General features: G+C 36.9%; 1 protein-coding gene and 1 pseudogene across 2 annotated transcripts in view; one reads left to right on the top strand and one right to left on the bottom strand.

Moving 5' to 3' along the window:
- The window catches only part of LOC107684915 (dynein intermediate chain 1, axonemal-like), a 15286-nt pseudogene extending 6937 nt beyond the window's left edge, over positions 1-8349 (bottom strand).
- Positions 8350-9322: 973 nt separating this feature from the next.
- LOC107684913 (syntaxin-2-like) overlaps positions 9323-14292 on the top strand; it is a 10521-nt gene continuing 5551 nt past the window's right edge. The window contains exons 1-6 of one of the 2 annotated variants that reach the window (XM_016481295.1): positions 9323-9401; positions 9689-9754; positions 9888-9987; positions 10184-10258; positions 11013-11086; positions 11179-11287. In XM_016481295.1, the coding sequence (XP_016336781.1) occupies positions 9372-9401; positions 9689-9754; positions 9888-9987; positions 10184-10258; positions 11013-11086; positions 11179-11287 (454 nt within the window). In that variant the 5' untranslated portion in view covers positions 9323-9371. The remainder of the gene's footprint in view (positions 9402-9688; positions 9755-9887; positions 9988-10183; positions 10259-11012; positions 11087-11178; positions 11288-14292) is intronic. The other variant, XM_016481296.1, reaches the window with a different exon arrangement.

Raw genomic sequence — 14292 nt, 5'->3', positions numbered from 1 at the left:
GGAAACCTAATGGCCAAATAAGGATGTGAGACTAAACTCTTCATCTGAATGTCTCAGATTTAAACTTAAAATGAACAAAACTGACTTGGTGTTTTTGATAAATTTCCACAAATTATTTTAAACTGTCCCTCTGTCCAAACTGTCCAATGAAATTATTACTGATTCAGATATATATATATATATATATATACTGTATATATATATATACAAAAAATAAATGCTGAAATTTGACGATAAAAACACCACATCAAAACTTTTACTTAAAAGGAAACTACATTCTCAGCAGTTGCTGACATTGTACACTTGGCATCACAGTAAAGCAGAATTCGGGTTATTTGGTTTTGCCGGGGAACAGTGTGGTCTTTATTGGATCACGCTGTAATGGGCTTGTAGAGGGCAGGTGTAATTTAGCCAATCGGAGTTACAGTGTTAGCAAATAACAGTGACAGCCGCCATGACACGGCAGTTTAAACCGATCAAGACTGCAAGACTGACAGGTGAAGCCTGAAGCAGCCTCAGACAGGAGCTTGAGACCAGCTGTGTGATTTGAGGCTAATTGCTAACGAAGGGCCACAGGATAGAGTGTGTGTGTTTGTGTGTGCTGCAGCTTACAGGTGCAGTCGAGCACTGTAGGAAAGACATCCCACTGTCTGGCTGCTACTGTGTTTCATTAGCAATTATTACATTCCTCACAAGGGGTCATGTGTGAATATCCCTTGTGTAATTCACACATGCGCAGTTGTCAGACAATAAGTGTGCTGTGTGTCATGATAGTTACTAAGTTTAAAGCAGCCCTGAGCAGCGACTCTTGATTGTTTACTCACTGAAACTGAGACCTCTTGGTGAAATTATAGGCTGCTGCTGGGGAGGTGTTAGTGAGGCTAGTTAAGGGGCCTTCTAATAATTTCCATATATGAATGGACCATTCTGTTTTTCTGTGTGTGGGGAGCGTTCTGATGCACTATTGCTGACATTCAGTGTTGGAGAAGCTACGTTAAAAAAGACTGCTTAAAAAAAGAAGACCTAAAACGCTGCACTGAACCTTCCACACAAGGACTGTTTTTTTTTTTTCTGAATCACTCAGCACATGAACCTTACAAACAAAACTATTCACTAGAATGAATCAGACTATTCAATACTACATATGAGAGAGAGGACTGGTTAGGAACGCATGTTAGTTTGATTATTGAAAAAGGCAATGTGCTTTGAGCGGAAGTATCCAGAAACTGCTGTTTTAATGTAAGGAATTATTATTAATTACTAATATTATTATTAGGGGAATTGGTTTGGGAAATAGATGGATGGATGAATGGGTGGATTATGATTACTTTTTTGATGTTATTATAAAAATAGAATTTGAAGCCACTTCAGAGCCACCTTACCATTGTGTTTGTATTAGAGTCGGTTGGGCTCTTTACCTTTCCATCAGTGGTGACAGCAGCAAAGACAGTAGAGGAGTATGGAGCCCAGGCCACATCTGTCACTGAAGTTTTCAGTTCAAAGGTGAACACTGTGAGAGACATGTATTGTTACCTGTATTAGCTACTATTCAGTCAAAACAAAGTTTTAACAGAAACTACAGTGATCCCATTCTGAATTCATCTGAATTGCATCTAGTAGCATGCAGAGAGAGAGAGAGAGAGAGAGACAGAGCCTTTGTTGAATGTGGGCAGTCGGTCGGGCAGTAACTGATATCTACAATTACTTCAGGAGGTAAAACTCCATGACAGTACAACAAAACTGGTCATAAAACAGGCGGAGATATCTATTGCTGATCTTGACAGTACTTGTTGCAAAGCACAAGAGCTCTCTGTTGGCATCTAGGGATACTGCATCTAAAACACCAGTCGTTTACACACTACAAGGGACGATCAATTTATTAAAGTTATATGGGAGCATGAAACAGTCCACCTGTAATAGTTATGTTGGGATGTGCAAACACTAAATTGAAATGTTGCCAATTATTGCACCAATTTTAAGACAAAAAAAAATCTGTGATCAAAAATGTAGGTGGGATAACTGTAATATTTTTTTTTAAATATGTATAAATTATGACCCCACCCGCCCCAACTTTTTCTGAAATGAAATTCAGGCCATGCCAACTGAAGGATAAGTAACAGGGTGCTATTTTTAGAGTCTGGAAAAGGCTGCTGCAGACATAGTGCTGTAGGGAATGGTGCTCATACTTCAAAGTTTGATCCCAAATTTTGACCATCCAGTCCCAGCCGCAGGAGATGAAGACGTGGGGATGAAAAGGATTCCACCTCACACGAGTGACAGTCATGAAGTAGGCATCATATGTTTCCAGGAACTTGCTAGAATAGTATTTGGAGCCCTGTGAAACACAAACTCATTATTGGTTAAATTAACATTACAAAACTGCTGTTTTGTACAATAGCACTCTTGCTGCTGTTATACTGCTTAACTATCCACTGGTGGTTATGAATAACATTTGCAGAAGTAATAGTGACATTTAAAACATTCCTTGCAAAGAGAACACCACCAGTTTTCTGTTTTGTTTGTATTGTGTAGCTCAGGAGAAGTACTTGATCGAATTCATTGTTCCCCGGGCAGCACATCACACAACAGAAGGGCTTTGAGTTTAATCTGAGAGATGAATCTAAAGAACACAGAGCTCTGCATCAGCTGTCAGTCTTTGGGTAGACAGGGGCCAGCTTTTGCCCAGCGGTATGTCTCTAGCATTAGATGAGCCTCCAACACAGCTGCCCAAAATCTTTGCCAATCTGTCAGAGGACGCTAGGCAAACCTCTTAAAACAATGAAGAATACTTTGCTCCAAAGTCTGATCATTTTATTGCATTTTGTGCAGACTTGCTTGTGGGTCCATCATATCCAATGAATGATGAATCTTTTATCTGTGTTATTTCAAGGCTATAAAGTCCGATTTGAGATGCACATGATTTATTGCATTGTGGTGCAAATATAATCTAACGTTGTGCTAGCAAAAGATCGGAGCATGTTTTAACATCTTTTTTTTGTCCTCTAGCATCCCCTTCAGTGAGAATTATACCATCACGACAGAGCTGGTGTGATCGGCAGCCGTACTCTCTTTCTGTTTTGGATCCAACTTGCATTTCTTCAGCAATGTTTTCTGCTTTTTCTGACCATCTGCCAACCGCCAACCATGATATAATTAGCCACACAGTATATTTCTTGGTAAATCCCGAGACTACCTAACAATCTGCCCGAACCAGAGCAGTTCGCTCTTTCACCATGGCTTCTACACTAGGAAAGCTGGTGTTAGTATCAGAATTACAGCAGTAAGCATCATCAGAAGACGTTCTGAAAGACAGTGAGTTGCTTTAATTGAGCCGTGCACAATTTTTGATAGAAAATGATTTGGTAAAGAAATGCCATTTTTATCTGAAGGTCAGGAATTTGAAAGTGGGTCCTGGTGCTGTGACCTCTAATCTCTCATTAAAGGTGGGCAATGTGAGAATGTGTGATAGGGCTGTCTGCTTCCAGACAGAGCAGGTCTGCTAATGTCAGCAATAAGATACAGCATCTGTTTAGCTTAAAGGGCTGTTCCATTAGCACGACACATACATTCTTATTTCTATAATTCATGCACATGGCAAATGCCAGTTTTAATAAGGTTATAAAGTATTTATAACTAACTATGTATATATACAAACAATAGAAGTCTATGGAATGTCCCCATTTAGTCAGCTTAGTAAACGTGAGTGTGTGTGTGTTGTGTAAAAGTGGAGGGATGTTGGAGGCAAATTGAAGTGAAAATTTAAAAGAAGAACACGCTTGCATGTGATGTTTGTAATTTAGAACAAAACAAATCGTACGGAGTACTGTGCGGCATACAGATGAAAAACAAAACTGTCTGGTCTGTCAAAATGAATAGTCTGAACGCTAGTCTACCCCTGGTTGACAGAGTGAAAAATATAAATAAAAAAGGAGAGATAAAGATGGAATGTTATTAGCTGATGCCGCCCCATGTTGCTGTGATAGCAGTGCAGATACAGACAGCTAATAAGAACACTTCCCCTCTGTTTGATGACAGGGATATTATATAAACAGTGACTGCTCAGCAGGAGACAACAACCACAAACACAACAAGCTCCCACTCCCAGATTCAAACACAGAAAAATAATGAGATGACTTAAGACTGCAGATCTTCAGAGAGCAGGATGTTCACAGGGCATTTGTTAATGTAAAATATATATTTTAAAAAGTTTGGTCATTTCATTGAATGATTGACCTTGGTGTAAACGATCATCTTGGCTGTGATGGTATATGACTGACCTTGTGAATCTTTCCATGCTCAGTGCCAACAAGAAAACTGTAGTCCTTTTGTTTGTGAAAGTCCAAAGATGTCCCAACTAGACCGGTAAACCGAGAAAATGTCTTCTGTGAGTATAATAATACATTAATGCATGCAATTTTTTTTTACACCATTAGCAGATTTATTCAATTTGACATTATAACGGTTTCTTTCTGTTCTGGGTAATTTCTAAAAAAAAAAACAATCTGAACATCATTGAAACTGATAAGAAGCTACCTTGAGACCCATGTGTTTATAAAAAATAAACCCAGACTTAAACATTTAACAAAAGTCATTTGCATTCTTTTTATGGTGAAACTGAATTATCATTGAATCTCAACAGGTGAAATATCACCCATGAATGAAACACTGTCATAGAAATCTAAATACAAACACCAGCTAAGGACGAATCTGCAGGTCAGCGGCAAAACAATATTTACTTCTATATTATGTGCATTAAGTATAGGAAAAGTTGTTTTATTATTGAACTATTGCAGATTTCAGTATCTTTTATTACATTTTCTGACCTACATTGTGAATATAGTCACAGCCTGTCCTTATGCTGAAAAAAAAAACCCCACTCACATCATCATTGCATGTTTTTATAAACATCGTGTTCATATCGGTTGTGCAATGCAAAAAGCTGCTAATAATGAAGAATTAATGTATTAAATCTTTAAAAGTTGTAATATCTGACCAGTGTGGTAAGACGACACCTGTAGGAACGACATCCTTAAGGTCATCCGGAATTCTGTCGATGACTGGAAGCTTGGTAATGTCTGTGAAGAATAGTTCATGCTAAAATCCAAATTACTGGCATCAATCAACCTCATACAATAATGACTTCCTTTAGAATCAACCTTTAGATATTTTCTTTCTGTACCTTTACCAGAGTCCAAGACACCACTTGTCCATCAGCAGACACAGAGATGAAGTTGTGATTACCGTCCAAATCATCTTTCTGCCAATTCACCTGTAATGAAGACAATGAAACACAAATCACAGTACAGCCAATACTTTCTTATCAACCAACAGTCACAAACACTATATCCTACAAGCACTGAATAAAACTCTGTATTTAATTTTAAGTACACTACCATACAAAAGTTTGGGGGAAGTTTTGGGGAAGTTTCTAATGCTTACTAAGGCTGAATTTATTTGATAAAGCAGTAATGCTGTGAAATATTATAATTATATACTGTACTGAAAAGCAGTAGTTTTATGAAATATTATTATATTTAAATGACCATTAATAGCCATTATTCAATACTGCATATTACAGAACTATTAAGAGTAGTATGGTAGTATTCTATTCCAAACATTGTATTAAATGTACAGCTCCATTGTTATATAATATTGTCGGTAATGAAAGTGTAGAGTTATTGTTTCGATTGACTTCTTGGTCACATCCTCCTCATTTATACCTGCATAACAGCACTTGTGTGGTTGCCGGAGCTGGCTCTGCTGTTATAAATGGGCTGATCAGTTTTTTTTTCAGGTTATATACTGCAACACAGCCGTCATACAAACCCACAGCCACCAGGTAGTACAGAAGTTCATGGATATCTACACACATCACTCTTGAGGCTATGTTAAAGATGAATTCTGGGTAACTGGGGTTCTTCAGGGTGTAAAAGAGAAGCATCCCGTTGAATAAATTAATCTAAACGGGAAAGATGAAACACATTTCAGAGTCATTTAACGTACAAACGATTCCTTGTCTAATATAAATAGTAAACTTACGTGAACCAAGACCAACAGTGAACAAATCATTGTATTTGTGATTCCTATAAATAAACAAATACAAATGTCACTCAAAGTAGTAATATTTATTGTACTCAAAAGATGACTGGATTTGATTTAATACTGTGTGAACCTGACCAGCAGAGGGAAGTCACAGACAGACTTTTGGCTTTTTCATACTGGAACGTCCACAGTGGGAGAAGAGTGCCTTTCTCTCCTCTAAATTCATCAGATGCATCCTCAAAGTACATGAAATCTGAGGTTTGGATATAAAGGTGTTTTCATCAGAAAATTGCATGCTCTTTTTCTGAACACTTTCTAATATCTATCTAAAATAAGGGGTGTGAAAATTAATTATTTTTCAGAATTACCTTGCGCAACATCATCAAATATATTTTGATTCACCATACGCTCAATGATCTTGATTGCCTTAGCTAGTTGGGCTATGTAATCATTCTATATAAGACATAAAGTTATATGTTTCCTTTAACTCACCTTTTAAAACAAATCATTCGCACTCTTGAACTATATAAGACAGAAGTAATTTTCTTGATTATACTGTATGTCAATCTGTCAGATCATATTTGTTGTCTAGCCACCTGAGTCTCAGCTTGAATCATCTTCTTCTTGCTCATGTCCTCCTCATTTAGGAACTGGCCTTCATGCTTCTCTTTACTTTTATCCCACCTTTGAAGTTCCTCTACGTAAAAGTCATAGATCTCCCACTGCAGAAAGAGCAGGGCATGCTAACATTGTACATGTCCATATTCACCATAGTGCTGTTATACTGCAGGTATAGCACAAAAATGTTCCTCAAAATAATTTACAAGCAAAGGCAAAGATTTTCCCACCTGATTGGCTATAGCTGAGAAGTTTGCACGAGGTGGAGGCTCAGTTTGACAACTTATGTCCTGCAAAACATAATTAGGATTAAAAAGAGCAAAATACAGTGGTTTATACATAAACTGAAAATACAGAAAATCTACAAAGTCTTTCTATATTTATACAAGCTATGAGCTATCCCCATTGTGTCCTTGTAAAAGGAAATCTGCAAATCATTTTTGCTAAAACTATCAGTTAAATGACTACTTAGCAATAAACAGAAGGCAGATAAAAACGTCTGAAATGTAACCCATAGGTCCTCTCACTCTTGGAGGGTTGTTTAGTGTCTGAGAGGCTCTCTCGTTGAAGTTGAACTGGTTGGTGAGTTTCTGCTCTCTCTTGCCAGCTTTGATGACCACATTGTCTGGCCTCTCATCTCCTCCACCATCATCAACTTCAGCTTATTTAGCCATCAATCTCCGACCTTCATCAGATTCCTTGTGCACAAGATTCCCTTCTTGTTCAAACAAGAATAGCCATCTGATCCACAAAGATAATTGGTTTATAGCAGCCCTCCTGAAAAGACAACAGCTTTTAGTGATTTGTTAGGCTGATGACTTTAAATCATTGAGGTTAAGGACCATCATTTCAATAAGTTGTAGAGATGCAGCAGTTACTTTGAAACTGTATCTGACAACGTTCTGTGGAGCATTTGGATTGTTCGCTGTTAGTACTCTGGTAATCTCTTCATTCAGCTCCTTTTGAAGACAATAAATAGAAACATGTAAATAATCATCCCAACATAACTATAAAGTGACATTATGTAGGCAGAGTCAGACCACAGGTCCTCTCCAGGTTTACGCACTGCCTCAGTTAAGTCCAGCTGGTATGGAGGCTTTACAAGTGTCTTCCCCTGCATCCATTCCTCTCCTTCGGCTGTGTCTAGCCCTTCCTCTTCATCCTACATAACAAAAGAGGCTTGAAATCCCAAGCTCTGTTTGAAAGGTATGCGACAAGGCATTCATTTCTCTCGATGAAAAGTGATTTGAAAGCTAACGTTACCTTCTTCTTTCCAGTGGCCTTGACACCCTTTGCCACAGACCCCTTTTGCTGGGTGTTAACATTAGGTGCCTGGCACTGCTTGTATTTTAAGATAGAAAAAATATATATACCTTTGGGTCTTCCCAACAGTGCAATGCAATTCTTAAGTAAAAATAGCAGCCATTAACCAGATGTTGGCTTGAGAAAGCCTGGCCCGAAAGTTTAAAAGATTTATAGTTCATAGATAGAATTTGATGGATTCTAGGCTCTAGGAGGATGTAGTTAGAATTTTTTGTTTCAGAATAATACTATTAATATATTATTATTATAAATAAGTTTAAATAATAGTTTAGAACACAATTATTTATTCATTTGCATTCGTGATAATTATCGTTAACAGCCTACCTGTTTAGATTTCACTGTCCCCACTTTGTGAGGAACGGACATTTTTTGCTTTAAATTTCAATTTATCAGTATGTTGATCTGTTATGCAGTAGAAAAAACCTCTGGAGGCGCTTTTTAAAACGTAAAAATAACTTTGTATTCAAAAAGATAAAACAACTGCTCTCTTCTCTGTCTTCTCTGTGTTTGTGTGTATAGACCGTAGACGGGTGCGTCCGAAATCGCTTACTGCAGTTGTCATAGTAGCGGCATCTGGCTGACGTGACATTAATGCGCATGTGCAGAGTGAGATGTTCCTTACCTGTGGCAAACCTAGTTTTTGTGACAGCTCCACCTAGCTAACTTTACTCTAAAAACTAGACCCACAGAAATGATTAAATTATAACGTAAGTGAGGGCGCAGCCACTTTAACGTGCATTATGCAAGGCTTTCGGTGTCTGCCGCTTCCAGTTATTTAAGCTGTGCAAAAACATTTTAATAAGCTGGTTGCTGTTGCAAACTGGTATTTGTTATCCAAGGAAACTGTATTTTAAACCCGAAAATAGGGGCTCATATACTGAAACAAGTGAGGTTATGAAATTCAAGAGGGTTACCAAATGTTATGTTTAGGGTTATGGTTAAATTTAAATGATTAAAGCAATAAATCATTCCTAATTGCATAGTAAGTGCTATAAAATAATATAAACTACAAGTACATAAAAATAGAGTCCTAATACTGCGGTCTGAAAACTGCTACTCGACTCTGCACAAGAAGCGTGTATAATATAAAACGACGATGTTTATTCATCACACCTAGATGTACGGAAGTAAAATAAGGCGGGGCTTTGTTATGTCTTGGTTTTGTAAACTCCGACTCGTTTTTCTGCGAATCGGTTCTTTTAAATAATTCGTATCAATTCTCGGTACACTTCAAATGAATTGTTCAGACCGATTTTGTGAATCATTTCAACTGGATCATTGAAGAGATTCAACTCAAAAGAACGATTCGTTCACGTCAGTTTACCAACGAGTCATTCTGTCACACTGTGTGCGTGCTGTAGCGGGTGAGAAACTAATTTGAAGCCGAAATGAAGGACCGTCTGCGCGATTTAACAGCCGTGAGACTTCAAATTATTTCCTGAATTCATGTCATTTAGATGTAAAATACTAATGATAAAAATGTACGTTTTATAGGTAAACTTAGTTTTACTATCGTATAGCTTGATAACATGTACTTGCATTCCTTATGATTAGCAATTGTTGCCTTATATCACGGTTTCTGTTAAAACAGAGTTTGATACGCTGAAAATATTTAAAGCGTGTGCTTTATACGACAGAAAAGCCCCAGCTGTCTTCGTGACTTTTTTATTTGTTTTGACTGTAACGTTAATCCTTCCCCTATCAGCTCTGCCATGACATTATCATCGCTCCTGTGGAGTCCAATGCTTTCCTAGACGAGTTCCTCCCTAAGGTTTGTATGTGTGCACTTGTGTTTGACATCTACATGCCTTTTTATGTGTGGAACTGTCACTTAGTCTTTGCATTATATAACTGAAAGTGAAAACTCGAATAACTATTGTACTTGTGCATATTAACGTGTACAGGTTAATGAGGTTCAGCAACTTATCGAGAGAGTTTCCCTCTGTGTGGAAGAAGTGAAGCTGAGACATAGTACCATTTTGACAGAAATCAACCCACCGAATTGTGAGTACATTGTGTTTGTGTCTTTACAGTTGTAAGTGCATTAAACACCTATGAAATATAATATTAGGACATTTAAAATGATTTCCAGGCTCTATATTAATCTCTATTAATGATTATTGGTCAAAAGGCGTGGGAAATCAGTTCACTTTTATTCAGTGTTCCTCTGTACAACATTTTTGTGTATTCCTATTAACAGATGTGAGAGAGGAACTTGAGCAGAATAGCAGTGACATCAAGCAGACAGTCGATGTAATCAAGGTTAAACTAAAAGGTAGTTGCTCCAGTATTAAAATACATTTTTTTTAATAAGACATGATCAGGTATACTGGTCTAATTTCCCGATGGGCCAATCGGTGAAATGAGAGAGATATCCCATATTGGGGGATATAAGTCATTTTTATATATTTTAATGTAAGTAAAATGTTGATTCAAGAGCCTGATGAAAGCTTAATATCAGTGTCTTACATAAATTAGGTGTTAAGTTTTTACAAATGTTATTGTTGTTAATAGCAGTAAATTTACTTTACTGCATCCTAGCTCAAAATCAGCACTTACTGTCAAATATGCATTTCTATATGGCAAAAAAAGCAATATTTTGTTAATTGCATTTGCAGTACTGTTTATTCAATAATATATATTATCTGTTTCTGTCTTATTTTATTTCTTAATTTAATTACTCCAATCTAAGGCCATAACCCCACCAAAACATTTACAGGGGAGATTGTCAAGAGATGATTTGACTTGCAAATAGCGAAGCTTACTTCTGTCAGGTTTTAGTGGACAGTTTGGACAGATTAATTTCCTCTTCTTCTTTGTTTTAACTTGGAAATGTGTGTAAGTTATGTTTCCTTTTATCTTCTACAACAAACATTATGCTAAACCGGCTTTTATATCTCTCTGAAATAAAGCAGTCAACTCTATTGTCTTTGGTTTCCACTTCAATGTAGTATATTGTCTTGACCAGTACACTGAAGATTGTAACATTGTTCATATTTAAAATCATGATTCTTTGGTTGTTCCTATAGATTTAGAAGGAACATTCTCAGAGAATGAGAATGCTAACAGCAGCTCTGTGTACTGCCGCATCCAGAGTACTCAGGTGAGATGTCACTCTGTATTACAAATTCAATAATTTTCAGATGTTTGTTTTATTCATTTTTCTCTCTGTGTCTTTATTTTGTTAAACTATAGCACACAGTACTTTCACTGAGGTTTGCAGAAATAATGAATATGTACAATCAAGAACTGCTATCTTTCCGGACAAGGAGTAAAGATTGGATACAAAGACAACTGGAGATCAGTGAGTGAATTAATACATTTATTAACACACCAGAACTAAATGCCTTTGGTCACCACTGCCCATTGTTACATTATATTACATTATATTACATTATGTTATATTATATTATATTATATTATATTATATTATATTATATTATATAGCTACACTACTAAGAATTTTAAAGGTATTAATGCTTTTATTCAGCAAGCATGCATTAAATTGATCAAAAGTAAGTAAAACAGTAAAGACATTTATAATGTTAAAGGGGTCATGAACTGCATTTTATTTTTATTGCAGTTATTTCATGTTTCCTGAAGTGCACCTATAATGTTTCTATGATTTTTAAATCAAAAATTGTCATAATTTTGAAATAAAAAGGCATTTTCTACCCTGATTTTAGCCCTGATTTGAACACTGTTGGAAAGAGCGTGTCTGCTGTGAGACTTCACTGGAAACACCCACTACTATGATTGTATAATATATTGTATATGATTGTATATGAAATAAGTATTATATGTGGAACTCGAAAACATTTACTACGTTTTTACTATTACAGCTGTTGAGATGAACTAATCGTGAGAAGTGTTGATTATAGCATTATATTTAGATCTACTCCTGTTGCATGAAAGTTTCATTGTAGCCAATGACAGACTGTTCCTGACAGAGTGATCCTTTATTGCTCATCTCACTAATGCTCCAGTGGGCGGGGCCAAAGACATGATGATGTAGAAGTAGGTGTTGATCTGATTCTGCAGAGGTGGGCTTTCATTACATCATAATGTGACAAAATCTGAAACGAGTCGTTTTCTGAGCTTGGTTTCAATAAAAGCTGTTTTTGGACTAACAAGGAAGTTTTGAGCCCTGAAGCTTACAGGATGTTTTTATAGTACAATGACCTATTACATGTCAAAACACATGACCCTTCTAAATTCATGACCCCTTTAAAAGAAATTTCTATTTTCAAATAAATGCTGTTCATTTGAACTTTCTATTCATCAAAGAATCCTGGAAAATATGTATCACGCTTTCCACAAAAGTATTAAGTAGCATAACTGAATAATAAGTAATGTTTCTTGAGAAGCAAATGAGTATGTTATGATTCCTGAAGGATCATGTGACACTGAAGGCTGAAGAAATGGCTTGCTGAAAATTCAGCTTTGCAATCACAGGAATACATTACCTTTTATATATACTAAAGTATATTAAAACAGAAAAGAGTTATAAATTTATATAATCATAATATATATTATAAATTATGTATATATATATATATATATATATATATATATACACACACACCGTAATTGTAATTATATTTCACAGTATTACTGTGTTTTTGATCAAACAAATGCAGCCTTGGCGAGCATAAGAGACTTTCAAAACATTAAAAAATCTTACCAACCCAAAACTTTGTAATGGTCTTCTATATTGGTGAATTACTACTGTAAAAAACATATGACTTATTTAGCTAAAGATTAGCCGTGAATTATATAATTGTTCCAAAAACAATAGCTTTGGGGCAAGCTGTGCCAGTAGCTCCACTAGTAGTGAAACTGAACATTGCCTTCAAATAAAGGAAATACTGTTATTAATACAAAATCTGAAAATTATTAATTATTCTGACTATTCAACCTTATCCTGGGTATCTTGGTATATGAAAATGCAAATAATGTGCAGCAAAGTAAAACTTTACAAAGGCATTGCACTGTACATTAGTAAATATCCCCCCAAATTATTTTAATTTGAAATGAAAATTATTTCCCAATGATTTCTTATAATTTAATTTATAAGAGATCCTGAAATTTTAGGCATATTTGTTTTACCTCCAACTCATTCCTCCTCACAGGAGGCAGCTAAAACGTCAAAAGTGGCACAGCTTACCCCGCTCTCCCTTATGGTTTCTTCAGAGCTGGAAACAATTAATCCAAATTCATATCACAACAAATCTCAGGTATGAACCCTTCTGTATGCAGAATAATACAATGTTTAATTAAAGAATGTGCAGTGATATCGGTTTGAAATGTCTTCTCACTGACCGTCACGTCATTTCAACAGCACCACTGTGCCTCGGTGTCCAACATTCAGACCCCACAACACACACACACACACACAAACAGCTGATTTCATAGAGATGTCAAGACCAGCACTGACCTTATGTCAGGTCACCGTTATCTTAAAATAACACTGTTTAAACTACTTTAGGTTTGACCAGCAATGCTTGGAAGAAGAATCTCATTGTAACTTTGGAATAAAAACTGCTTTATAATAACAAAGTGTGACTCCATTTGTTTAACTTTGAGCAGGAGTAAAGGTGAAGCACAGCTATTGAGGTCACTGGCATGAGCTGACAGACACCGAGGGACTTATCAGTCTTGCAAGGTCAGCACTTGCCTCAGGACAACACTGTATGAAGAACAATGAAGGGCCCTCTGCTGGAGAACCAAAATACTGACGTGGGATCTGAGGCAGCGCTGATAGCCTATCAAAGACAAATACACTGCGAAGGACTGCATGTCAGATAGACCCCAGGGTTTGGGTCACTCTGAACTGGCTTCAAAGCCAGTGCTCAATTTCCAGATATCATTCTGTGGAAAAGTACAACCTTGACCTGAAACATGACATTTCGTAAGGGTTTACCACCCATGTTTTTGAGGTTCACCTTGTCCGAGTGGGAACAGCAGGTTTGGCCAGCTGGTGTGCTAATTGCACGTTCCACAGAAGTCTTGCTGCTTTGGGTCCAGAACATGCTGTGGGAACAAGCTGAAGTTTGCGGCAGCTGCTGGCTCTTATCGACACCTGAGCGGAACACAAAGTGAACGGAGCGGGACAGGAGAGCTTGAGAACATGAGATAATGAAAGAGAGGAAGAGAATGGGGCAAATCCTGAGTGGCATTAGGTTTGTTGGCTCAGCGCAGCATGAGCTGAGACAGAACAGAACAGGAAGCTGACGGGCTTTGCCACTCTCTACTAGTTCACAGACCATGAAAAGTAGGCCATGGGATTACACATGAACTTTTCCTGCT

Source organism: Sinocyclocheilus anshuiensis, unplaced genomic scaffold (genome assembly GCF_001515605.1).
Source record: "Sinocyclocheilus anshuiensis isolate Anshui unplaced genomic scaffold, SAMN03320099.WGS_v1.1 scaffold633, whole genome shotgun sequence".
Taxonomy (NCBI): domain Eukaryota; kingdom Metazoa; phylum Chordata; class Actinopteri; order Cypriniformes; family Cyprinidae; genus Sinocyclocheilus; species Sinocyclocheilus anshuiensis.
This window is presented reverse-complemented; position numbering and strand designations above follow the sequence as displayed.